The sequence below is a fragment of the Fundulus heteroclitus genome, chromosome 1, assembly GCF_011125445.2.
Source record: "Fundulus heteroclitus isolate FHET01 chromosome 1, MU-UCD_Fhet_4.1, whole genome shotgun sequence".
Lineage (NCBI taxonomy): Eukaryota > Metazoa > Chordata > Actinopteri > Cyprinodontiformes > Fundulidae > Fundulus > Fundulus heteroclitus.
The window spans coordinates 37,193,412-37,221,278 of NC_046361.1; the positions used below are offsets into that span (position 1 = coordinate 37,193,412).

The window sequence follows — 27,867 nt, forward strand, 5'->3', positions numbered from 1 at the left end:
AATGGACTTAACTCTGGTCTCAGGTTGGGGTCACACCCCAACTTAAAGCGCTCCAGTTGCAATCGACAGGATGTGCTGATGTATACCTAGAAGTTCCCAGGTACAACAAAGTTAAGAACTATTACTTGGAGAGTCCGGTTCCCGACAAGCTCTGACCTCTAAATCCAACATGGCTGTCAAGTTTAGGTAATAACTATTTTATTGCACTTCTTAGGGTTGTTAAATCAACCACCGATCATTGTCATGTAGAACCTTTGATACGGACTACGCTGCTACAGTGCTTCACCGCAGAAAATATGGACTAGCTGCTTGTTTTGCTGAAGAAATTAGCAAAAGCCGCTGGTTTTCTGGTGGGCAAAATGTAACCAAAGTGTGAAACAAGGTCCAAACGAGTGGTAATGGCGTGAGTCAGTTTTAGAGAGAAACAAGTCGACAGAAGAGCCAATCAACAGTATATCAGTGCAGATAGATTTTATACATAAGGTAGCCATAATGGATTTTTTGGCAGTGGTTTGTGGGACACCCTTTGATCAATCAATCAATCAATCAATCAATCAGTCAATCAGCTTCATTTCTAACCACATGGGTGATCAAAGTGCTGTACATTAAAACAAGAAAAGGTAAAAAAAAAACTAGTTAAAAACATACAAAACACACACACACACAACATCAAAAGCTAAAAACCGGGTTCATAGCACTATTTTTAAAATGCCATGCACGACAAGATCACAGTGTTTTAAAAGCCAGGAAATAAAAATGAGTTTAAAAGAGATTTAAAACAAGGAAAAGAGGAGGCCTGTCTGATTCTCAGTGGTAATTTATTCCATAACTTAGGAGCAGCAGCAGCAAATGCTCTGTTCCCCTCTGAGCTTCAGCCTCGATTTAGGGACCGTCATCAGTTCTAGATTAGATTTCAGGTCCCATAAATTTCTCCAACTTTTACAAAATCCAGCCTATACTCTGACTCATGCGAGATGTAACAGCTGGAAGTGCTTTGTGCTAAAAACACAACATCGGTAGATTTCTTGTATTAACGATGATGAATGCTTCAGGCCATCTACCTACAAACTCAGATCTGGAAATGAGGGACACGGCGCCTCCTGTTTGTTTTCAGAAGTGAAAAATCCACTGAAGCATCTATTGAAAGCTGGACCTTTCCACGCTCCTCACATTCCAACACTGGTGCTCCACAAAAGGTGCTAACCCCAGAAACAAACGGTTCATTTGAATTTCAGGCAGTATCTTTCTCATTACTCAATTTTCAAATTATATCATCGTCAAACCTGTGGTGTTCCTGCTCAACTTGAATGCATAAAATTCAGAGAAACATGATGTTATATGGATGGATGCAAAAAAAAACATAAACAAATCAATCCATACATTTTGTTCTTGTGAGGAAACCCTAACTGACTCCACATGATGCAATTAGATGATTAATATTTTGTATATTTTTCGCATCTTCTCTACCAGGGAATGGTGGCGAGTTTCAGCCTCAGAGATGAGATCTAAAGTCATAACCACCCTTATTTGCTGTCATTTGGTGCGTAATTTACGCGCCAAAAACAACCCTGACCGTCGAAGCGTGCTCTCCCCTGATCGCCCAAAGGTGTCCGGAGATGATCCAGACTGATCGAGCAGAAACTCCCAACGAGCGCACGGCAGGACAGAAGCTCGGGACATAATGTTCACCGACTGTGTGCGCTGCGAGGGAAGGAGGGAGGGAGAGGAGGAGGGACGGGGTTAAATCTGGAGGACAGGTTTCCAAGGAGCAGTGACGCTGGATGGACAGCAGCGGGACGAAAGGGGAGGACAGATTGTGGTAGTTGTTACAGCACTGCTTCCGTGGCAGAGGAGGGGGCGGACGCAGCGTCAGTGTACATGCTTGGTGCACACATGGTACCATAACAGACGGCGCGCACACGTCCAGGCTTCAGGCAGGAGGCCAGCAGAGCACAGGGTCTGCAGGACGGAGCCCAGACCGGGAAGGATGCTCCGATTCCAGCGCACGCACGGTACGTAAAAGACGAGCGGCGGTTCGTAGAGGTCTGCAGACATTACGCGTGAATTACCCCTCAGCTTCTCTTATTTCACGCGTCGGTCCGACCATGTGCAAAAACGCGCGACTCTGTGACGCAAACTGCTGCCGGTTGATTCATTGTCTGAGCTGAGACGTTCGGGTCACCTGGGCTCTGCTGCTCTGTTCACTTCACTGCTGTGGTCGTTTCGCGGCTGGACGCCTCATCAATCTGTTTGATCACAACACACCGCCGCACGTGACCCACAGTGGCGCGTGCGCGCGGCGCGGAGGTGCCTGCTTGGCGGGAGCGTCTGATACCATCGTGAAGGGAAGGGGTCGTTGTAAGGTCGTGGCCAAGAGCTATCGCGTGGCTTCAGCGTCACGTGAACTGAGGAACAAGGAGTCTGGCAGCCCCCCCCCCCCCCCTTAAACGCCCTCCTCTTAGGCGCCCTACCCCCACATGGAGGAGGACATGGACCAAAACAGCAGGCTGTGCTGCTTCTAAATTGCTGAAAGTCCCCCAGAGCGGTTTGATGCTCTGATTCCGCAGCTGTGCCAGAATTTTAAATATCTTTTATTTTTGAGCACAAAAACCAAACATGTATGAAAAATAAACGCTCTTGTTATGCATGAAGGAATGACATTTGGGCCGATATTGATATCTGATTTGAGTATTAGTGTTACGGCCAATAACCAATATTAACCAACATACATATATATATTTATTTATCTACCCTTTCAACACCGTGATAAAAACACCCATGCCGCTAACATTGCCTCTCTGCTTCATTTAACCCCCATCATAGCCAACCCCATCCCTCCACAAACACACACAAATACCAAAGAGCTCGTTAATATTGCCCCATGTTTTACTGATAGGTAAACATTGACTAACATCGACCGATACCGATGGTAAAGCAGATATATTGTGCATCCCTTTGTCCTTGTATCGTTTTGAGATAATAAAGTGAGCAAATGTCAGGATAAAGTATGGCCTGACCTCCCATATGTTCCAGAGTCAGGAAAACGGCACCTAACAACTTTGTAGACCCCCCACATCCTGCACACACTCTGTTTAGACTTTTACCTTCAGGTGGCGCTACAGAGCGCTATTTGCTAAAAAAAACAGCCGCCAAGGAGACAGTTTCACCCCCCAGGCCGAGGGTCCAGATCGATACCATGCTTATTTGCACCAATCAAACCACGTCTTCCTATTTTTTTGAAAAATTATATATTCATATCTATAGAAAAAGTATTTCTGTTTAACATTTTTTTTATATTGTACTTGAAATGTCTTCATTTAGACCAAATCTGTGAATCTGTGTTGGTCCCGGTTTTACCAAACGTTGCCGTCTTTCTGGCATTTTCAGAAGGACTCTACAAAAAGGGAACCAAAAGTAAGTAACATTTTCTTGAAATTAGTGTATTTTTCCTTGATTTAAGCAGGTAATAAAACCTTTTGCCAATGGAATAAGATTTTTTGCACTAAAAATAGGAACAAGTAATCTCCATCATCTTATTTCAGATGCAAGGTATCTAATTATCTTATTTTAGGGGTAAATATACTAATTCCAATGGCAAATAATCTTATCTAACTGCTCTGGTCAAGGAAAAACACCTTAATTTCAAGAAAATGTTACTTACTTTTGGTTCCCTTTCTTGCAGTGCTGCTTTTGTTCTAGAGCACTGACGCGTGGCGTGGCTGACTCATGCTGAGTGTTATCTTCGAGGATTAAAAACATGAGAAATGTGAGATCTCTGCCTCCCTTTTGGACAACTCTACCCCAGTTATTTCATCAGACTGAATCAAGTTTCCCATCATTGCAAAAATAGATAAAATGTTATAACAGCTGTCTAGATAGCACAGCTTTTTAAAATGCAGGCACCATGGACAGGCTCGTATTACAACCAACGCCGCTGGATCCTGGGCTGCCATTGAAAACTTAAGTTGGAACCATGTCCACGGCTCCTCTTCCTATTCCTGGAATGAAACCTTTGTTCCATAGAGGGAAAGTCAGCCGAAGATTAAAAACATAGTTTAACGAATCACCCCAAAGGGAGTTAGAGGAGCAGTGTGCGTCAGAGCCACAATCAAGATGTTCGTCAGTGAAGAAACGGCCATCATGTGATGATAAAGTAATGCAAAGCATGTTGAGGAAGAAACTGCTAAGTCCCTCCATCGACTGGGGGACGTACGGAGGCAGTGATAACGGAGGAGCTGGCTGCACTGCAAAAACAAAACTAAAAATAAGTTGAATTTTCTTAAACTGAGTGTATTTGTCCTTGATTATTTGCCAATGGAATAAGATTGTTGCACTTAAAATAGGAACAACTCATCTCCAGCATCTTATTTCAAGTTCAGGATATCTAATTATCGTATTTTAGGGATCAAAATACTCATTCCATCGGCAGATTATCTTATTTACCTGCTCAAATCTAGGACAAATGCACTAAGTTCAGTTTTTGCAGGGTGTCCTCCCCAGACAGTCCAGTTCTAACCATTGGGTGTAATATTTTGGCAGGCAAAGCAGAAAGGCAGTTAATGATGACGCCTGGTAATGAGTTTCCTGTTTTAACAAGCCCGGCTGATCACAGCAACGCCCTGTTTGTGCAGCAAAGGTGCAGCTCTGATCAATCCATGGACCACCTGCAGACCTACCAGGACGTCCACCAGGAGAGCTTTAGTCAGAAACAGGCAAGAGGACCATGGCAGCGTTGGAGGAGCTGCAGAGATCCACAGCTCAGGTGGAGAATCTGTTGACAGAACAACTAGTAGTCATGTCAGGAAGAAAAAAGCCGTTGCTGTTTGTGGTTTTTCTCAAGCCATGAAGGAGACACATCACACCACATCCCCTTTATTTATAAAGCACTTTAACAAATGTTCTGTACATACAACTGGAAATAACAGTCAAATTAAAATAGACAAGTAAAACGCTAAGAAAAAATAAGAAAAAGACTTAAATTAATTAAAAGTAATTAAAAGTAATTGAAAAATAGAGTCAACCTCTCAGGATGTGCAAAATGCTTCCACAAACAGGTTTTAAGAAGAGTCCTAAACTCAATCAATCAATCAATCACTTTATTTTGGTAAATTGTCCACATTAATCACAGGAAACAACAAAAGAACAACAATAAACAAACCCACAATTTACCAAAAAAGGAATAGGCTGAAGCAAAGCCTACCCTGTTTCTATGCCTTACAACCTACCAGGATATCTTCACAATACATATATAAATCTACATAACAGCGTAAGATTTTATCTTTTTACATTTTAAAGCTGTTTTAAAGTTCACCAAGAAAGGACATAAGTTAAAATCATCATTCAATGATTTTATTACAGTTTCACACCAATAACTGAAACACATCTAGACTTTATCTGGCTCTTCTTTTTTGCACATTCAAATATAAACAAATTATATTTGTTCTCTCTTAGCTTAAATCATTTCTGAATACCAGAAGGAAGACTTTTGTTCAATACTTCATACATTACTTCCAGTATTTTTATATAAACAATATATTTAAATTTTAATGTATTACTTTGAATAAAAAGTTTATCAGTTGGTTCATGGTATCCCACCTTATTGATAAGCCTTATAGCTTTTTTTTGCAACTTAACTAATATATCAATGGTTGTTTTACTTGCATTTCCACAAATTTCTGAGCAATAAGACAAATAAGGCATAACCAAAGAGGAATATATATAAAATGCAAGCCCTTAACATTTATTAAATCTTTTTATTTTAATCAATATTCCAATAGTTTTTGCAACTTTATTTCTAATATATTCTATGTGAGGCTTCCAACTAAGTTTGTTGTCTATAATAATCCCTAAAAATCTTGTCTCGTGAACTCTTTTGATTTCAACTCCATTTATGCATAACTTTACATTATTATAGATCCGATTACCAGAGAATACCATGAATTTAGTTTTCCCCCACATTTAACGACAATTTATTATAATCTGTAAAAAAAAAAAAAACTTTGAAAACCATTGATTTTCTTTCTACTTCACAATTATGCACACATTTGTGTTTTGTCTTATAAAATCCCAATAATACACACACATATCTGCACGTAACACAATGTGAAAAGTCTGTGGGGTGTGGATATTTATACAAGCCACTGTAGGTTCTGGTATTTTAGAGCAGCACTCAACTTTATTGAAAACTTCGTCTTGAATCTGCGACTGGCATGACACAAAAAAAAAAAAAAAGCCTTAGGAGCAGCTTTATGAGGCCTCGTAACAGAGCAGCTCCCCCGTCTGTCATTCAGGATTTCTATTCCACTTCCTATATGTCAGGGCAAAGTGTAGAGTTGTGCTGACTGCACTTTATTTGGCCGGTTAACAAGACAAACAGAGCAGCCGACCAATCCTGCTCCAGGGAACCAAGCAGGTCGCCGTCCACCCAGTCTCCTCCCACACCCCCTGACACAATGTGAGAAAGTTCAAACTCTGCATGTTGTAGTGGGAAGCCGCCTCCTGTTAGACGCACACTTGACTCTGAGACGAACGCACCCAGCCGCCCGCCGCAGTCATGTCACAGAGCCAAGCGGCGCTCACACGGACCCCCCTGGAGAAGACCTGGGTTCCCTGGATGAGAGACCGACTGAGCAGACGCAGAGGCTGTGAGTAGGCAGGGACCCGGCCTGGCCAGGCGCCGGGTCCACAGCCCTGGTTCTGACCAACCCGTGGAGGTTCTGGCTCGCTGTCGGCTGATGTGTCGGGGCTATTCGTGCATTAAAAGGAGCGTGAGACATTATTTCAGGGTCAGCTCTGCTTAACAAGCGGCCCGTCTGAGTTTAGAGGGTTTCTTATTTTTGGAGGAGACCTGAAGGCCGTTCACCCCGAAGGGTCACTGTGGGTCCTCGTGTTGTCGCTCCGTTCTAATAATCCGTAATAATGAGGGGAAAAAAGGAAAGAGAAAAAAAAGGAAAAAGAGGGAAAAAAGAGGGAAAAAAAGGGGAAAAAAGAAAAAAAGATGAAAAAAAGAGAAAAAAAAGGGGAAAAAAGAAAAGAAAAAAAGAAAAGGAAAAAAAGAGAAAAAAAGAAAAAAAGAAGAAGAAAAAAGGAAAATAAAAATTAAAAAAAATTATCCGTAATAATCCAGACAAATGATACCCCCCCCCCCCCCCCAAACCCACTTTCTGGGACATCAGGTGCATTTAAAGGCTGATGACTCGCAGTTTAAAGGGATTGTCACTGTTTTAGTGGCTTAACTTTATCTTACACATTCATCCCCACTGAGAAGGAATCCAAGATGGTTCATTTCTGTCACATATTTCTGTTTAAGCGCTAAATAACTGCGACAAATAGCATAAAGGTTTCTGACTGAGGCCCTAACTGTGACTCCCAGCAGCTGTTTTTAACGCTTTAGTCTGTTGTGTGTTTCAGCTTCGGTTCCCCAGTTCACCAATTCCCCGACCCTCATAGTGATGGTTGGGCTGCCGGCTCGGGGCAAAACCTACATATCTAAGAAGCTCACCAGGTACCTCAACTGGATCGGGGTCTCGACTAAAGGTAAGGTCTAGCACCTTCAGCGTTGCCCTAACATTGTCTGTCAAATTCGTCCATCCATCTATACTCGCTGTTCAGTGAAGGGCAGTGGGGGTGGCTATGCCCCCCCACCCCCATGTCCTGTCCACCCCACTGGCCAGTGTAAATTGTAGCATCAGTTTAGCATTTCATCCCATCATGCACAGCGAGCAAGGCGGCTGCTCTTCCTGACCTTCTAACAAGCTTTTATTTGTATCTGCCAGTATCTACTTTACCCTGGTAATTGTTTTGTTTTTCAATAAATTAATAAATGTACACCTTATTTCTCATATAATTACACAATAAAAAGGAATTGTTGTTTAACTCAAAATGTTAACTGTACTGTTATTGGTCTATGCACATTAGATCATTGGTAACATTAAAAATCAAACAATAAACCAAACGATGTTATAGGCCTTTACTTAAGTCTTTCTGATAGTTTTCTACAGGCAGCATTACTATAACAGTAGAATAAAATCCTGAAATTATGGCTTTTAGTTTCAGTGTGCCACCCTAAAAGTTTAAGTGGCCCCACCTGGACCCCTATGAAACATTTCTGGAGGCGCCACTGGTGCAGGGCTGCTGGGGGATGGGGTGCCGATCTCCAGCCGCCACGGGGGGGTTGGAGGAGGGTGCCGGTCGATCACCGAGCATCCTTGGAACCAATCACGCTAAACCCGCACAAGCTTTTTGTTAGGCAAGGCAGGCAAGTGCTTTACATGATTAAAACGTAGGAAAATAAAAACAGAATAAAAGAAAGTAGGAATAAAATGTAGAAACAAAATGAAATGTGGGAAAATAGAAACTAAAAGCAAATATTAATTATTTTAAAAACAGCTGGACTACAAAGTTAAACTAATGATGTTTCAGTAAAACAGTTTAACTATAACAGTCGAAGGCAATCCTAAACAAATGTGTTTTTAATCTTGATTTAAAGGAACTTAGGCTTTCAGCAGTTTTACAGTTTTCTGGGAGTTTGTTCCAGATCAGTGGAGCATAGGAACTAAATGCTGCTTCTCCATGTCTGGTTCTGGTTCTGGTTCTGCAGAGCAGGCTAGAGCCAGAAGACCTGAGTGGTCTGGAGGGTTGATGCCCTGATAACAAGTCTGTGATGTATTTAGGTGCTAATTCAGGGATTGATAGACTAACAGAAGGATTTTAAAGTCTATTCTCTGAGATCCAGGGAGCCATGGAAGGACTTTAGAACCGGGTCCATGTTCTCTATGTTCTTAGTCTTAGTGAGGACTTCAGAACCGGGTCCATGTTCTCTATGTTCTTAGTCTTAGTGAGGACTTCAGAACCGGGTCCATGTTCTCTACGTTCTTAGTCTTAGTGAGGACTTCAGAACCGGGTCCATGTTCTCTACTTTTTTAGTCTTAGTGAGGACTTCAGAACCGGGTCCATGTTCTCTACGTTCTTAGTCTTAGTGAGGACTTCAGAACCGGGTCCATGTTCTCTACTTTTTTAGTCTTAGTGAGGACTTCAGAACCGGGTCCATGTTCTCTACGTTCTTAGTCTTAGTGAGGACTTCAGAACCGGGTCCATGTTCTCTACGTTCTTAGTCTTAGTGAGGACTTCAGAACCGGGTCCATGTTCTCTACGTTCTTAGTCTTAGTGGAAGGACTTTAGAACCGGGTCCATGTTCTCTACGTTCTTAGTCTTAGTGGAAGGACTTCAGAACCGGGTCCATGTTCTTTACGTTCTTAGTCTTAGTGAGGACTTCAGAACCGGGTCCATGCTATCTACGTTCTTAATCTTAGTGAGGACTTCAGAACCGGGTCCATGTTCTCTACGTTCTTAGTCTTAGTGAGGACTTCAGAACCGGGTCCATGTTCTCTACGTTCTTAGTCTTAGTGAGGACTTCAGAACCGGGTCCATGCTATCTACGTTCTTAATCTTAGTGAGGACTTCAGAACCGGGTCCATGTTCTCTACGTTCTTAGTCTTGGTGAGGACTTCAGAACCGGGTCCATGTTCTCTACGTTCTTAGTCTTAGTGAGGACTTCAGAACCGGGTCCATGTTCTCTACGTTCTTAGTCTTAGTGAGGACTTCAGAACCGGGTCCATGCTATCTACGTTCTTAATCTTAGTGAGGACTTCAGAACCGGGTCCATGTTCTCTACGTTCTTAGTCTTAGTGAGGACTTCAGAACCGGGTCCATGTTCTCTACGTTCTTAGTCTTAGTGAGGACTTCAGAACCGGGTCCATGCTATCTACGTTCTTAATCTTAGTGAGGACTTCAGAACCGGGTCCATGTTCTCTACGTTCTTAGTCTTGGTGAGGACTTCAGAACCGGGTCCATGTTCTCTACGTTCTTAGTCTTAGTGAGGACTTCAGAACCGGGTCCATGTTCTCTACGTTCTTAGTCTTAGTGAGGACTTCAGAACTGGGTCCATGTTCTCTACGTTCTTAGTCTTAGTGAGGACGCGGGCAGCAGCGTTCTGGATCAGCTCCAGCTGTCTGATCCACATTTTAGACAGACCTGTGAAAACACCGTTGCAGTGATCAGTTCTACTGAAGATAAACGCATGGATTAGTTTCTCCAGATCCTTGTTGTAATTGTGGCAACATTTAAGGGAAGCTAAAGACACTTTGCAGCACCTTTTATTGTCGAGAGGCATGTTCACAAGAAAAAATAACCGACCAAACACAAATTTTCTTACTTGTTGTGCTAAATTCCCAAATCCTATTACAAATGTCTACATCAGGGATCTGCCAGCCTTTTTGAAACTGAGAGCTATTTCATTGGTACTGTCAAGCTCACCTTAGCCTTACGTCATATAAATATGTTTTTAATGCTTTTGTCATTTTTGAATCTATGCATATACAAGTTAACCTGACAACAGCCAGCTGCATGTATCGCTCCGCCTAGCTCCACTCACATACATCTGGGACACCGCCATAGGCATTGCCTTTACTGAAGGCTGGGCCTTATCAAAACTCCTTGCATATGATTGGATAAGCCACTTGTCTGTCATCTTTATCGACGTGCTATTTCAACCACTCACACCGAAGCTAACCCGTGACTTAGACTTAGACTTAGACTTAGACTTAGACTTTCTTTATTGTCATTTTGTAGCACAGAGTGCATACAGAACGAAATTTCGTTTTTTCATACAGCTCAGAAAGATTGCAGTAACTCTACAGGATACCTTGCAGTGAATTTACAGTACAGGATAAGAAAAATGCAGTGGTAAATCACAGTCAAATACAGGATAACTTTCAATTAACTTTCGGATAAAGTGCAGCAGTGAGCAGTAGGCAGATTGAAATGTAAAGACAATGTAAGCAATGTAAACAAATATGCAGTAAGGTGCAGCAGTGATTTAACAATAGACAGTTGCATTGTAAACAGTTTTTGCAGTACGTTTCCGGAAAAAGTGCAGCAGCGATATTGAAGGATACATACAAATGTGCAAATTAGCGGGTCGAGTGTGGTACACAGTCCGTTTTTATACTTCAGCAGTTCAACAGTCTGATGGCAGCAGGGAAAAAGCTTTTGCAGAACCTGGTGGACCTGCAACGGATGCTGCGGAACCTCTTTCCAGAGGGCAGCAGGGAGAATAGTCTATGGTGGGGGTGTGAGGGGTCCCTGATGATGTTACGGGCTCGAGACACACAGCGCTGCGATGAAATGTCTTTTATGGAGGGAAGAGGAGCCCCGATGATCCCTTCTGCTGTCCTCACCACTCTCCTCACGTTCTTCCAGTCGGAGGCACTGCAGCCTCCACACCACACAGAGAGACAGCTGGTCAGAATACTCTCTATGGTGCTTCTGTAAAAGGTCGTGAGAATGGGCGGGGGCAGGCGGGCTCTCCTCATCCTCCGCAGAAAGTACAGTCGCTTCTGTGCCCTCTTCACCAGTGACATGGTGTTCATAGACCAGCTGAGGTTGTCCGTGATGTGCACCCCCAGGAACTTGGTGCTGCTGACCACCTCCACAGCTGAGCTGTTGATGAGCAGTGGAGCATGGTGAGGCCGGTTCTTCCTGAAGTCGACGATGATCTCCTTCGTCTTCTCCACGTTCAGGATCAGGCTGTTGTCTCTGCACCAGCCCACCAGCTGCTCCACCTCCTCTCTGTAGTTCTGGTCGTTGTCGTCTCTGATCAGGCCCACCACCGTTGTGTCGTCCGCAAACTTCACGATTTGATTGGTGGTGAACCTTGGGACGCAGTCGTGTGTCATCAGGGTGGACAGCAGGGGGCTCAGGACGCAGCCCTGAGGGGAGCCCGTGCTGAGGGTGATGACATTGGAGGTGTTCTGTCCGACCCGGACTGATTGAGGTCTGTTGGTTAGGAAGTCCAGCAGCCAGTTGCGAAGGGGTGTGCTGAAGCCCAGATGCTCCAGTTTTCCCACCAGATGCTGTGGGATGATGGTGTTGAACGCTGAACCGAAGTCCAGGAACAGCATCCGCACGTGCGTGTTCTTCTCCTCCAGGTGTGCCAGGCTCAGGTGAAGAGCAGAGGAGATGGCGTCCTCAGTGGAGCGGTTCCGTCGGTAGGCAAACTGGAACGGGTCGAGTGTAGATGGGAGACTGGAGACGATGTGTTCCTTTACCAGCCTTTCAAAGCACTTCATCATGATGGGAGTCAGTGCAACAGGCCGGTAGTCGTTGAAGCAGGTGACTTGAGGTTTCTTTGGCACCGGAATGATGGAGGCAGACTTGAAGCATGCTGGCACTGTGGCTTGGTCCAGCGAGTTGTTAAAAATGTCTGTGAGGACACCAGCCAGCTGACCTGCACACTCCTTGAGCACCCGCCCAGGTATGTTGTCGGGGCCTGGGGCCTTTCGCGGGTTGACTCTCCTCAGAGTCTTCAACACGTCGGCAGTGTCAAGGCAGAGGACCTCCTCTTCCTGATGGGGAACAGCTTTCACTGCTGGAGTGCTGTTTAGTGCCTCAAACCTCCCAAAGAAGTTATTTAGTCCATTGAGGAAGTCAGCATCAACTTCACCCACCGGGGGGGAGGGCGTGTTGTATTCAGTGATCGCCCGGATGCCTTTCCACATGCTCCTGGTGTTGCTGGCATCGTGGAAAAGCTCCTGGATTTTCTGGCTGTGGTTCCGCTTTGCAAGCCTGATGGCACGGTTCAGGTTGGCTCTCGCTGTCCTCAGAGCCTCCTTGTCACCAGACTTGAAGGCTGAGTTCCGTGCTTTTAGCGCTTGACGGACCTCCGCAGTAATCCAGGGTCGTTGGTTGGCTCGGGTGATGATGGTCTTGGTGGTGCTGACGTCCTCAATGCATTTGTTGATGTAGGCTGACACGGTCATGGCGTACTCATCAATGTTGATCTTGTCCTCATAAGTTGCTGCAGCTTTGAACATGTTCCAGTCAGAGCACTCAAAACAGTCCTGGAGCGCCTCCATTGCTCCCTCAGTCCACACCCTCACCTGCCTCGCTGTAGGTTTTGCTCTGATCAGCAGGGGCCTGTATGCAGGAATTAGCATCACAGAAAGGTGGTCTGAAGAGCCCAGGTGGGGGGCGGGGGGCTGCTCTGAATGCTCCTTTTATGTTTGTGTAAACTAGGTCTAGAGTGTTCTCTCCCCGAGTTGCAAAATCCACGTGTTGGTAAAAATGAGGGAGAACATTTTTCATATTTGCCTGGTTAAAATCCCCAGCAATGATGAAAACACCCTCTGTGTGTGCAGATTGCAGCTCAGAGATAGTCCGATAGAGTACACCCATAGCCTCTTTAGTATCAGCGCTGGGAGGGACGTAAACCGCTGCGATGATAACAACAGTGAACTCTCTAGGCAGATAAAAAGGTCTGCAGCTAATAATCATAAGCTCAATGTCCGGAGAGCAGAAACTTGTGACTAATCTAGCATTTTTACACCAGGTGTTATTGATGTAAACGCAGAGTCCGCCCCCTCGGGTCTTACCGCAGAGTTCTGTCTGTCTGTCGGCGCGGAAAGTAGCTAGCCCCTCCAGGCTAACGGCGTTGTCTGGGATTGATGATGAAAGCCATGTCTCGGTCAGAATGAGAGCGCAGCAGTCCCTGAACTCTCTCTTTGTAGAGAGCTCGAGTTGTAAATGGTCCATTTTGTTGTCCAGTGAGCGAACGTTGGAAAGCCAGATGGATGGTAGCGGCGGTCTGAATGGGTTAGCCTTTAGCCTCGCTGCTAAACCTCCTCGGCACCCGCGCTTCTTCGGCCGGCTACACCGCTTCCGCGTCGCTCTCCTCCGGCGTGAGCTGCTCGTCGAGGCCGCCGCTTCACAGGCCTCCGGGGCTGGTCTCCGTAGGACGCCACAGTCACGTAAGCAGTCGAGCGTGGTATTTAAAAGTCCAAAAACACAACTTGATCGCAACTCCAACAGGCGCTCGCGGTCAAGTACTGATCGGCTGGGTAGATGAGTGGTTTTGACGCTGATGAGACCGACGCAGGAAAACCCCCCCTTTTTTTTTTTTTTTTTTTTTTTTATGTGTTTGCGGCTCTAGTGCAGTGTTTCCCGCAGCGCTATCTTGGCGAGGCGGCCGCGGAAAACGTGTCGTCCCTCTCCCCCCCCCCCCCCCGCTCCGCGAGCCGGTCCGCGGAAAACGTGTCGTCCACCCCCCCGCTCCGCGAGTCGGTCCGCCTCGCATAAGCAAATTCCTGCGGGAAACACTGTAGTGGCACACCTTTTATTGACAGTGAGCTGACAGGAAGAGGGGGGAGACAGGCGGCAAAGCGCCGCGGGTCAGAGTCGATCCCGGGCCGACCGCGTTGAGGACTAAAGGCCTCCTTATATGGTTCGCGCTAACCGCTAACCGCTCCGGGGACGCGTCCGCGCCCCGGAAAACAAAACTTGCCAAATCCGGTCGGGAGAAGGGCGAAAACATGGTTTCCACCAACAAAAGCCTTCAGAGCCGTTCTCTGATGTTCTTTTAATGAAACAATATTAGGTAGATTGGACAACACGGAAGAAATAGGAGCATCAATGTTACGCTTGCTTCCTCGATGCGAGCCGCCATTGTTGTTGGAATCTCACGGTGGCTTCTCCACTACGTCACATCCATGAAACACCCGCCCTGCGTCCTGATTGGCCAGACCAAAAATTTGGTTGGGGAAATCACTTTCAATCAGCCGTGTCCCAGATGTATGTGAGTGGAGCTAGGCGGAGCGATACATGCAGCTGGCTGTTGTCAGGTTATATACAAGTGGGATTAAAAAGGAAGACCAACTGAATAAAATAGCATTTTACTAAATGCAGCCCACATAAGGGTGGTGCTATTTTTTTTTAAACAGGCTTGTGGGCCCCACATGGGGTCCTTGTGGGCTACCTGGTGCCCGCGGGCCCCATGTTGGTGACCCCTGGTCTACATCATGCATATCGTTGCACAAGCTCTGACTCGGCCATTAACTGTTTGCACCGTACCCAGACGCTAAGGTGACCTGCTGATACGTAGTGCATACTGTATAAACCTGGTACGCTGTAGAATTGTACATTTGAAAATGTTGCATATTCTATTGTTTGTGGGTTAGGTAAATAGTCTGGAGTTATTTTTCTTCCACTGCCCAATAACCTTGTTTTTCCTCTGGTCAATATTTAGTCTGATATTTACTCTTGGTGTATTTTCTGTAGAGCTAACTTTAGATTAGATCGTTTACTTTTCTTGTATTGTTTTTTTTTTTTTTCTCTCTTCTGAATCACTAATAACTGCGCGTTTGCCACAGTCACACGCAAATTTCCCCATTGCGGGACAATAAAGGATTCTTACTCTTAGTTTTTAGGTTTCACTGTAATTGTGATGCTTGTATGAGCCACTTGCACCAAAATACCAACAAAAGTGTAAATCAGGAGGTAAAATAACAGCAAAATTGCAAATATGGTGAATGACTAAACGTATAAGCGCTTGTTTTTAATGATAAAACAATAAAGTGCAACAATTCAGTTAAACTGTGAAAACATTGTTTGACGTAATTTTTTTATTCTGTTTTTAGTGTTTAATGTGGGGCAGTACAGAAGAGAGGCCACTCGCTCCTACAACAGCTACGAATTCTTTAAACCCGACAACGCAGAGGCCATGAAGATACGCAAGTATGAGCCTTAGTGCCGTAAACTGTGTGCTGCACAAAGAAAGCAGCCGAGGTTCAACGTCTCTCTGCTCACTTCCATGTTAACGCGGCAGCGCCTGTGTGAACACGGCCCTGAAGGACGTGTGTGACTACCTGACCAGAGACCAGGGCCAGGTCGCTGTGAGTCCAGCTTGGCTTCATCCATCATTCATTCATCCATCCATTCATTCATCCATTCATCAATCCACCCATACATACATACATCTATCCATTCATTCATTCATTCATTCTTCATCCATCCTTCCATCCATCCATCCTTCCATCCATCCATCCATTCATTCATTCATTCATTCATCCACCTCTCCATTCATTCATTCATCCATCCACCCATCCGTCCATCCATCCATTCATTCATTCATTCATCCACCTCTCCATTCATCCATTCATCCATCCATCTATCAATCCACCCATGCATCCATCATCCATTCATCCATCCATCCAACTCTCCACCTCTCCATTCATTCATCGATCCATCCACCTCTCCATTCATTCATCCATCATCCATCCATCCATCCATCGAACTCTCCACCTCTCCATTCATTCATTCATTCATCATCCATCATTCATTCATCCATCCGTCCATTATTCATCCATCGATCCATCCATCTGTCATTCATTCATCCACCTCTCCATTCATCCATCCATCCATCCATCCATCCATCCACCCATGCATCCATCCATTATTCATCCATCCATCCATTCATTCATTCATCCACCTCTCCATTCATTCATTCATCATCCATCCATCCATCATTCATCCATCCATCTGTTCATTATTCATCCATCCATCCATCCATCTGTCATTCATTTATCCACCTATCCATGCATCCATCCGTCCATCCATCCATCGGCCCACCCATCCATCGGCCCACCCATCCATCCACCCATCCATCCATCCATCATTCATCCATCCATCTGTTCATTATTCATCCATCCATCCATCCATCTGTCATTCATTTATCCACCTATCCATGCATCCATCCGTCCATCCATCTATCGGCCCACCCATCCATCGGCCCACCCATCCATCCATCCATCCATCCATCCATCCATCCATCCATCCATCCTTCCATCATCCATGCATCCACCCATCCATCATTCACTCTGTTAAGGTCAGATGTTTTTTTTTTATTATTTATAATTCTTGGTTTTCTTCCTGAAGGTTTTTGATGCCACCAACACCACGTCAGAGCGCAGAGAGGTCATCCTCAGCTTTGGCAAAGAAAATGGTTACAAAGTAGGTTTTTCACATAATATTTTGTCTGTTTTTCCCCCATAAAATGTTAAGATCAGTGTGGAAGAACATGAAGCTACAGTTTTTATCTCCTTTCCCGACCTGTTCAGGTGTTCTTTGTTGAGTCAATATGTGACGATCCTCAAATCATTGCTGAGAATATCAAAGTAAGTTTTTTATATCAAGGCACAACGTCGTTCTTTTTCACAGAACCTACTAAACAGCACATTCTGCCCCCAATAGAGGTGTGTGTGTGTGTGGGGGGGGGGGGGGTATTCAGGGCCGTATTAAGCACATTTTATCCATCTTTAAACAGCAAGTGAAGCTGACGAGCCCAGACTACGTGGACTGTGACAAAGAAGAAGCTGTTGCGGACTTCCTCAAGAGGATTGAGTGTTACAAAATGACCTACGTCCCCCTGGATGACACCAAGGACAGGTAAGAGAGCAGGGCAGCCTCGGTCCAGGCCCCCTGTAGTTATTATACATTTCAGTATTTGATCTATTTAAATGTTAAGATCACTCCCAAGATTTATAAGAGTAAAACATTTCTAAATATTTATTGCATGTATGATTTAGTATGCTAGTACTCAATCTATGCACTATGTAGATCATAGTTTGGAAATTGGTAATGCATGGATTGGTAATTGGTAAATTGGTAATGCAACACATTTGAATATGTGAAACTAGTCTATAATGTGTCCTATTGTCTGTTCTACTGTTGATAATCTGCACTTATTCCAGTCAAATAAAACGAAAGCGATGTTCATGGTGCAGAGAGTCGTAATATTTTTCACATGCAGAAAATTATTTACCAATGGTTTGTCTATAAGGTCAAATAAATAGATTATTAAGCAAATAAATTGACAAGTGGTTTAATTATTAAACCTCTTCTTGTTTTTCTTTGCACAGGAGTTTATCTTACATTAAAATCTTTAACGTGGGCAGCAGATACCTGGTGAACCGGGTCCAGGACCACATCCAGAGCAGGATAGTCTACTACCTCATGAACATCCACGTCACACCGAGGTCCATCTACTTGTCTCGCCACGGGGAGAGCGAACTCAACCTGGTGGGTCGCATCGGGGGAGACTCCGGGCTTTCCCATCGGGGGGCCAAGGTGAGGAGGCGCCCCTTTCTCAACACCTTGCAGTTCTGGAAACATCATCCCAGGATGTTTAACCTTAATATACACACAGTACATCATAAATAAATACTGATCTCACGCTTCTCCACCATCAGTATGCGTGTTATGGCTTTGCTAGGTCTTCGCTCGTGTATTTGAAATGTTTGCAAAATGGAAAACGGAGCTTTGAAAAGTGTTTTAAAATCAGTCAACCTTCATTTAGTGCGTGTTGCACCTTTGAGCTGTGATGCATTTAACAACGGCGTGTTAAAACTGCAAGTTAAAACCTGAAATAATAGATTTTATTCTGATGTATCAATGCATGCATGTGTGGACAGATGGTTGGGTCCTGAATCTTTCTTTGCTGATAGAAGCACACGGCTTGTATCTTGGGAGTTGGGTCGGTCTTCTTGTGAAAAAGCTAAAATAAACCGTGTTCACATCCGAGAGTCAAAGCTGCCACAGACCCTTGAGCAATGTTGATGATCCTGGATAGGTCTCTCCAGTTTCTTAGCCGTGCAGCTGGTGGAACCCCGCCAGGATCCAGTGGGTTTGGATGCTTCCCTATTTTAATCTTGGGGAAATCAGGGATGGAAGTTTGTCTTTTCTAAGTTTCCTGTGGTGAAAAAAAATCTCTATATCTTTTTTTCTATACCATGTAGTAGGTGTTAATGATCTATTTCTATTGCTTTGGTGACATCTTCAGACCAGTGACCAGTCATGTGAGAAAATGCGTGAAGAGTGCGGGGCTAAGAACACAGCCCTGGGGTGCACCTGTGTTCAGGATTAGGGCTGTTTAGGGTGACCAGATCACAAATAGCCAAATGTGGAACAACAGGATGCTGGTGAGGGACATGCAGGACAAATCAACACCATGATGGCGTCATACATTTGAGTTTAACACGGATCATCATCGCACATTACAATAATCAATCTCTGCTTTATAAAAATTTATAAAAAGCGTTATTTAACTGCTTTAAAGGTAGGTTAATAAAACTTATTATTAGTAAAGTCTTGCGTAAAGTTAAATATTGTTTAAGTTAGTCTTGGCTGTTGTTCCCTGTTTGCCTGGCAGGTATCTTTGGGCTGGAGTAAAAATAAGGCTTTCTCAGCTCAGATTTTTTTGTGCGACTTACTTCTACAGTTGTGCTCCCCTCCATGTGACTTTGGCAAACTTCACAAAAAGCTCTCAGAAAATCCCCTTTCTCTTGACTCCCCCAGTTAGAAACTGTTCTCCAGTCTTTGCAGCAGCATTTTCTTTACTTTGTCGTACTTTCCTGAATATTCTGCATGCACCAAAATCCTTTTCGTTTTATTTTACGAGCGTCCTGGCTGCTCATGAGGTGGGACGCTGTTGCATACGCAGCTCTCGTTAACGATGACTGCAGCTCTGGGTTCTTTGCATTTCAGAAAAGCGGCTGTCAAACTTTTTTTTTTTTTTTTTACTTTTTTGAGAACTTGACCGAGGAAAAGCGAGACATTGTTTCAATTATTGGGACACCTGGACAGGAGTGAAAAATGTGGCACAGTTCTGCACAATTCTTTTTGAGTAAATATACACGCAAAAAGGGAACTAAAACAGATAAAATTCTATTGAAATGAGTGTATTTGTCCTGCATTTGAAGAGGTAAATAAGATTATTTGCCATTGTTTATCAATGCGGCACAGTGGTGCTGCACGGTAAATGTACACAGAATTAAAAAAGATTCTGTGTGGGAGGAAACAGGAAATAGCCTTGTTGGATACAGTGTGCGCTGGATGCTCAATACGAGCTACATGTGTTGTTTTTGTTTGATTCCTTGAAGCACCAAGCTGGATTAGTACTCCGTGTTTCACTGTGACAAAAGTAAGTACACTGATAACAAAAGTCTTCAGTTCAATACAGATAACAACAACAACAGCAACAGCAACAGTGGTGAAACCAACATTCAGATAGTAGTAGGATATTTATCACAAAATTAATAAATCAATCGAGAACCAAAAAGGCGAACGAGTGCAAAAGACAGATAGGATAACCTGGGCAAACATGAACTCTGTAAAAAAGGTAAAAACAAGAGTCTAAAAATGCATCGCAGTAGTTTAGTTTCAGTTTCTTTGCAAACGTGCAATAAAAGACATAAACAAAACCAATTTCTTTGCCAATGTTTTATTGTTTGTCCTGTTCTAAATGTTTTGCGTTGTACCTCTGACAGTTTGCCAGTGCTTTGGGTGCGTACATGCGTGGGCAGTGCATCAGCGACCTGAAGGTGTGGACGAGCCACATGAAGAGGACCATCCAGACTGCAGAGGCCCTGGGAGTCCAGTACGAGCAGTGGAAAGCCCTCAATGAGATAGATGCTGTGAGGAAAAAAACACATAAACCTCATGTATCTAACATGACCTGAGCTTTCAAATTTCATGTGATTTTAACACTTTGTTTTCTCCTCTAACCTCATAAAACTACAATCTACACAGCAAAATTCAGCATACTTAGGAAAACCAGAGTTGCATCTTTGCACAGCAAGTATCTAGGATTTTAAAACTTCCAGATCGGTGGTAAAAATAAAAACAACAGTCTAACTGCAGAAACCTGACGCAGACAAAGCAGAACACGTGTTTGGGAAGACGCCGCAGCTTAGGACGCTTTTTAACATGATTTAAACTCTTTAAACCCTTTGTTCACAATTCAAAAGGGAGCTATTCGAACTGTAAATAAAGCAGATTAGAGAGAGCATACAAACCAACTTTTTGTTAGTTTAAAAACAATAAAATTTAAAGATTCGGTTGACTTTAAAACTGCTCAATTCATGTACAAAGTAAAGAATAATTTGTTGCCAGTACACATTAAAGGTCTGTTTTTGATCTGAGAGGGTATAAAATGTTCAGAAAACCAAAAGCTAAAACAAATGTGAAACAACATTGTATTTCTTTTGTTGGGGTTGATGTATGGAACAAATTAAATCAGGGGTTAAAAGATTGTGCAACATTAATAAGGTTTAAAACATATTTAAGAATAATGTGATTAAACATTATGAATCATGTGAATGCAATACCTTTTTTTTTTTTTCAAAATGTTATTATTGTAGAATAATTTTTTTCCTAAAATCATATTTTGGTATGTATTATAAAGGGTAGCCATCTTTTTTTCTTTTATCGTCTTCTTTCTAGTCCACTGTAAATTGGTTTCATAAGCTTATTGATTCTGCCAATTACACCCTTTTTCAGACTGTTTTAACTTATGTTACATGGACACATACTGTCATTTATTATATAATTGTGTGTCTGAAATAAATACCTAAATCTTCTCCATGCAGGGAGTTTGTGAGGAGATGACATATGAAGAAATCCAGGACCATTACCCTGAGGAGTTCGCACTGAGGGACCAGGACAAGTACCGATACCGCTACCCGAAGGGAGAGGTGAGTCTCCTAATAACATGCCACTTTGTTGCCGTCGCTCGATGTGACAGTAGCGAAAAGACGCGGTTTGATCTGGATCGGGTTCGCTGTTTGACCCGTGTGCCCCTTCGTCCCGCTGTTGTCCTGCTCCCCAGTCGTACGAGGACCTGGTCCAGCGCCTGGAGCCGGTCATCATGGAGCTGGAGAGGCAGGAGAACGTTTTGGTCATCTGTCACCAGGCCGTCATGAGATGTCTGCTGGCTTACTTCCTGGACAAGAGCGCAGGTGACGACAACACATTTGTTTTCGTTTTGATAAGGAGTACCGGAAAATTGAAGGGGCCTTCAATTTAGCTCCGCCCCCGACGGCAAATCAGTGCCAGCTTGTTGTGACGTGGTGGCTGAAGGAGCTCTGCGGCGACAATGAAAACATCTCAGTGAATAAAAGCTGCAGAGAATCATAAGTTATTACTTTCTAACAAAGTTTGAACTTTTCATTGTTTCATCTTTCAAAGCCACACCGCAAAAAAGGAACAAAAAGTAAGGAACATTTTCTTGAAATTAGTATATTTTCCTTGATTTGAGCAGGTAAATAAGACTATTTGCCAATGGAATAAGATTTTTGCACTTTAAAATAAGAACAATTCATCTCCATCGTCTTATTTCAAGTGCAGGATGTCTAATTATGTTATTTTAGGAGTAAAAATACTCATTCCATTGCCAGATAGTCTTACTTAGCGGCTCAAATCAAGGAAAATACACTAATTTCAAGAAAGTTTTCCTTATTTTTTGTTTCCTTTTTGCAGTGCAAATCTCTTTTTCAATGTCGCTGCATGCTGTCACTGTTTTAGCTCCAGACACATCCTGCACACAAACTGTTTGGATGTTTACCTCTAGGTGGCGCTACAGAGCGCTGCTCGCTATAACCAGCCTCCTCAGGCTCTCTGATGAGGACCCAGATCCGGACCAGGCTACTCTGCACCAATCCAACCAGCTTCCTTTTTCTTTTGTTGAAATAGTGTATTAATACTCACATGAAACATATTTCTATTTACCTCATATTCAAAATGTCATTAAGTGACCATTATCTTTGCACTACAAACATGGTGGATCATTCTTCTGCACAGTTTTTTTTTAAAACTGCTTTTCTCCTGCAATGTTACACTGCAAAAAGGGAACTAAAAGTAAGTAAAATTTTCTTGAAATTGGTATATTTTCCTTGATTTGAGCAGCTAAGTAAGACTATTTGCCAATGGGATGAGTATTTTGAGCCCTAAAATAAGATAATTAGACATCCTGTACTTCAAATAACATGGAGATTAATTGTTTGTATTTCAAGTGCAAAAATCTCATTCCATTGGCCAATAGTCTTACTTAGCTCCTCAAATCAAGGAAAATATACCCATTTCAAGAAAATTTGACTTACTTTGAGTTCCCTTTTTGCAGTGTACATTCTTATCACTGCTGCACTTTATATTGTAATGTCATTTTATTTCAACTGCATTCTCATTACATTGTCGTAAGCTGTAAAATAAAGTTTGTCTAAGTCTAAGAGCAAAGCAGAACCGAAGCCAAGTCGACTTGCTTGATTAAAATCAGCCAGAAATGTCGTGTTAATCCGTTGATCTGATGGAGTAAACGGGATCTTTCTGCTTCCCTGCGTGCCAGGCGAGCTGCCCTACCTGAAGTGTCCCCTCCACACCGTCCTGAAGCTCACCCCGGTCGCCTACGGTCAGTCACTGTTTGTGATAAGTCAGGCTTTTTATCAGCCTCGGAACAAACATGCTGTTCTGAATCTGGTCGTGTTTGTCTGGGACAGATTTCACCACCTCTGGGTTTTTTGTTTCTCTCTCTCCCCCCCTCAGGGTGTAAAGTTGAGTCGGTCTTTCTCAACATCGAAGCTGTGAACACGCACAGAGACCGTCCGGAGGTAAAGTCGGTTACAGAAGCCCTAAGGCAGGGGTGTCCAAACTCTTCAGTACAGGGGCCAAAATTTTCCAGTTAAAGGAACTCGAGGGCCAAAAACCTCCCACAATTATTATTTTTTTAAAACCCAAAATAATGTTGAACATTTGTTTGCCTGCTCTACAAAATATGATAATTTTAAAAGGTAAAAAAGGGTTTTTGCTCATTTGTCATTTTAAAAGATTTTCGTACAGCTTGCAAATTATTTTGAATAATTTAATTTGACTCTTATTGGTTTAGCCATATAAGAACAATATTTGGCTCAGTTGTTCTTTGAAAACACTTGTTGTAATTAGTCAATTTTAATAATTGAATTCAAAGCAGATTTAAGGCACCAAAGTTTGCATTTGAGTAATTAAATGTCACTGAATAGATGTTACTATGAAATTAAAGAGAATGTCAAAAGTGTGTTTATTTAAAGATGAATACTTTGTGTTGAACTTAACATTTTCAATTGTAGGATTTTACTTTTCTGTCATAATTTTGCCCTAATTAAAAACTAAAAAACTTCCATCTGCATCAGCCACCTGGACCAAATCTTTCTTGAAATGCTGTTGGGGCCCACCCAGAATGAGTCCAGGGGCCACAAATGGCCCCAGGGCCACAGTTTGGACATGCCTGCCCTAAGGGGTGACGTTTAATTGTTACTCCTCTCGCGGCGGCTAAAACACCCGGAGGGAGAAGTCTGGTTTAGAAACAGTGTTTCCCCCTCCTTACAAATTTCTTCTCACTCCTCGATTTGTCACAATAAAATGTTTCAGATCGTCAAAACGAATTACAATCAGACAGAAACAACCTGAAGCAGTTTTCAAATGATTATTTCATTTACTCAGGGGAAGAAAAGTTTGTGATAACTGTCAGACTTTGTGGTGGAGAGCAGCAGGCGGTGCAGGCTTGTCCCACACCATGACACCGCCACCACCACGCTTCACTGTTTATTTATCCTTGATTTAAACAGGAAAGTGTAAATGATCTGCCAATAGAATAAGATTTTTCCACTTAAAATAGGAACAAATCATCTGTATCAAGCGACATATATTCAATTGAATTCAATTTTATTTATATAGCGCCAATTCATGAAACATGTCATCTCGAGGCACTTTACAAAGTCAAAATCAGTCAGATTATACAGATTGGTCAAAAATTTCCTAAATAAGGAAACCAGTTGATTGCTTCAAAGTCCCAACAAGCAGCATTCACTCCTGGAGAAGCGTCGAAAGAGTCGTCTGCATTGTCCATGGCTTTGCTGCAATCCCTCATACTGAGCAAGCATGAAGCGACAGTGGAAAGAAAAATCACCCATTAACGGGAAGGAAAACCTCTAACTAAGTATCTTATCTTAGGGGTAGAAACAGTCAGATAATCTTATTTACTTACTCAAGTCAAATCAAGGACAAATACACAAATTTCAAGAAAAATTTACTTACTTTTAGTTCCTTTTTTTTTGCAGTGTTCAACAAGCTCCGCTTTCGTCTCATCAGCTCACCTCAGACACTGCAAAAAGGAAACAAAGTACGTACATTTTTCTTGTAATGAGTGTATTTGCCCTTGATTCTAGCAGGTAAATAAGATGATCTGCCAATGGAAAAAGATTTTTGCTCTTAAATAAGGAACAACTCATCATCTTATTTCAAGTGCAGTATAACTAGTTTTCTTATTTTAGGAGTCAAAATACTCATTCCACTGACAGATAATCTTATCTACCTGCTCAAATCAAGGACAAATACATGCATTTCAAGAAAAAATGACTTACTTTGCAGTGTAGAATATTTACCCAGGAGTCTGGAGGATCATCAGGATGTTTTCTGGTAAATGTGAGACGGGCCCTTTGAGGTATTTTGGGTCAGAACTCCCCCATGGAGGCCATCTTTGCCCAGTCTGATTCACTTATTCTCGGGTCATTTACTGAGGCAATGAGGCCTGCAGAGCTTTAGACGTTCTCCTGGGTTCCTTTGTGGCCTCACTGCAAAAACTGAACTAAAAATAAATTTAGTTAAATTTTCTCAAAATTAGTGTATCTGTCCTTGATTTGAGCAGGTAAATAAGATGATCTGCCAATGGAATAAGATTTTTGCACTTAAAATAGGAACAACTCATCTCCATCGTCTTATTTCAAGTGCAGGATGTCTAATTATCTTATTTTAGGGATCAAAATACTCATTCCATTGGCAGATAATCATTTACCTGCTCAAATCAAGAACAAAAACCCAAATTTTAAGAACATTTTACTTATTTTAAGGTCTGTTTTTGCAGTGCTCCATCTGAATCTCTCCAGATCTGGAAACGATGTGTTGCTTGTTGAGCTCGGCTGGGTTCGGTTTCAGTGTGTTTCTGACTCTACAGGCTCTGGGTTTGGTTGAGATCACAGTGAATGTATTTATTTTCACAAAGGGCCAGGTTGGTTCATATAACGTTTTAATCCCCTGAAATTGCTGAAATCCTCATTTGAAAACAAGATTTTTCGTGTTTCTTTAGGTTTTCTTTGTCGGATATTAAATGTGTTTGATCATCTGACGCATTAAAACTAAAACAAAAAGGCAAAAACAAGAAGAAATCTGTAAAGGGACAGATACTTTTTCTCAAACTGAACCGAACAGATCAGCTGAGGAGCGTTTTTTTTTTTTTTTTATTGCGTCTTTTATGCCAATCAGACCTGCGTTTGTCTTTTCTCAGAACGTGGACGTGGACAGAGACCCGGAGGAGGCGCTGGAGACGGTTCCTGAGCACATCTAGAGGAGAACGCGCCTCAGCCTCCGTTCTTTCCAGACAACATATCTTGTTTTTAATTTAAGTAATTCATATTTTTTATGGAAATCTGAAAGCTTAATGACAATGAATGGTTTCCTTAATGGCAGCCATCTTGATTCCATTGTTAGTGCACTTTATATGTAGCGGGTTGGGCCGGTCTGTGACCCAAACTGTTTTAAATGTGAAAAACGGACTGAATGACCTGCATTGGCTGTTCAACAGCCATTAATCTCTGTTTTCCACTTGTTGTATCGACTGTTGTGATTTCGTTTAGACAGCAATAAGAGTCGAGCCGGGCCCCTGCGTCGCGTCTACACTGCAAAAACGGAACTAAAAATAAGTAAAATTTTCTTAAAATTAGTGTATCTGTCCTTGATTGATTTGAGCAGGTAAATAAGATGATCTGCCAATAGAATAAGATTTTTGCACTTAAAATAGTAACAATTCATCACCATCATCTTATTTCAAGTGCAGGATGTCTAATTATCTTGATTCAGGGATCAAAATACCAAATGACCATATTTTCCTGCTCAGATCAAGGACAAAAACACTATGTTTAAGAACATTTTGCTTATTTTTAGATCCATTTTCACAGTGTAGCTGTGTCAGTCCTAGATTTAGATGGAGGAAGGGATGTTCTGAAACTGTTCCGAGATCAAACTGTCCAACGAAGCCTGAGGTTTTCGCTTCGGTTCGAGCAGCTTGTAGGTGTTGCCCCGCTGCCACGCGCCTGACCTTAAGGAACGGGTCGCTTCCGCAGCACCTTAAGGAACATGCAGAGGTGCTGCCGGGGCGCTCGTGTCCAGTCCTGAAGAGCTGCGACAGCTGCATCCGTCCTCCAACACGTCTGAATCAAAAGGCTTTGTTTCCGTCGCCAGCACAGCGTTCAGCTCTGCAGAGGCCGTATATTCCTCCAGGACCGGACTTTGGCGCCCCTGAGGTAAAATGCAATCGCTTGGACCCGCTGGCCGGAGCAGAGGCGCGTGTAAAACATGAGGGACGATGGCCCACGAGGACCTGGCTGTGACACGAGGAGGATAGGGAAGATGACGAATCGGGGATTCATCCATCTGTCTGGCATGGCGGGGGTCTGTCGTCTCGCAGCTGGGTCGTCAGGGCTTCAAATCCTAAAACCTGCATGTTTGCCTCTGTGTTGGTACGCTGCAAAAACGGATCTAAAACTAAGTAAAATGTTCTTAAAATGTGTGTTTTTGTCCAAGATTTGAGCAGGTGAATAATCTTGTCTGCCAATGGAATGAATATTTTGACCCCTAAAATAAGATAAATGAAATGAGACAATGGAGTAGGGCTGAACGATTTTTGGAAAATAATCTAATTGCGATTTTTTTTCTTAATATTGCGATTTAATGCGATTTTTTTCCCCCAGTTTAATTTATCATGTCTTTTTAAACGTATACAAACAACAAATCAATTTGTTTCCTCGCTGTGCAGATTAGTTGCTAAAAGACCTGCAGCATCTAAACTCAGAGCAGAAATGATTGCGTTCTGCCTACAATATATTTCAACCAAAATTGCAATTTTGACTTTTCTCTGCATTAACCACAAGCAACAAAAATGGCCTCTAAATAAAGATGTTTGTAAACAAGGACTATTTTAAACAAGAACTTTTAATGTTTTTATAAATCAGAATATTGTTCAAGAGAACAGCTTTTAGTTGATTTGGACATCAATCCTTGTTGAACATACAGTGCAACCAACAAACAAGTCTATGTATTAAACTGATTGACCTGTACTTAATGCTATGTATGATTATATAAACTCTAAAACAAGTAATACAATTAGATTATCTCACT

The 27,867-nt window shown here is 42.8% G+C and overlaps 1 protein-coding gene across 3 annotated transcripts; it reads left to right on the forward strand.

Annotated features, from left to right (window-relative positions):
- The first annotated feature begins 1,477 nt into the window (after window positions 1-1,477).
- On the forward strand, window positions 1,478-27,316 carry LOC105915829 (6-phosphofructo-2-kinase/fructose-2,6-bisphosphatase). Of its 3 annotated transcripts, none has more exons than XM_036142281.1 (15): window positions 1,478-2,012; window positions 7,411-7,536; window positions 15,471-15,567; window positions 15,659-15,725; window positions 16,768-16,842; window positions 16,950-17,006; window positions 17,156-17,277; window positions 17,751-17,958; window positions 20,157-20,303; window positions 21,258-21,362; window positions 21,497-21,626; window positions 23,009-23,071; window positions 23,206-23,270; window positions 24,756-24,817; window positions 25,559-25,938. In XM_036142281.1, the coding sequence occupies exons 1-15, from the start codon at window positions 1,988-1,990 to the stop codon at window positions 25,605-25,607; spliced, it is 1,398 nt and encodes a 465-aa protein (XP_035998174.1). In that variant the 5' UTR covers window positions 1,478-1,987; the 3' UTR covers window positions 25,608-25,938. The 3 variants fall into 3 exon arrangements, with proteins under 3 accessions (XP_035998174.1, XP_035998161.1, XP_035998169.1); XM_036142268.1 differs by lacking the exon at window positions 1,478-2,012 and adding an exon at window positions 6,218-6,644 and having other exon boundaries at window positions 25,559-25,939; XM_036142276.1 differs by lacking the exons at window positions 1,478-2,012; window positions 24,756-24,817; window positions 25,559-25,938 and adding exons at window positions 6,223-6,644; window positions 25,979-27,316.
- The last annotated feature ends 551 nt before the right edge of the window (window positions 27,317-27,867 follow it).

Bases quoted from the DNA above. Each gene is read 5' to 3' on its own strand.
- LOC105915829 (XM_036142268.1), top strand. From the start codon at position 6,554: ATGTCACAGAGCCAAGCGGCGCTCACACGGACCCCCCTGGAGAAGACC. The intron at 15,568-15,658 runs GTATGAGCCTTA...TTAACGCGGCAG, and splicing joins GAGGCCATGAAGATACGCAA to CGCCTGTGTGAACACGGCCC. The intron at 23,271-24,755 runs GTAAAGTCGGTT...TTTTTTTTGCAG, and splicing joins CGCACAGAGACCGTCCGGAG to TGTTCAACAAGCTCCGCTTT.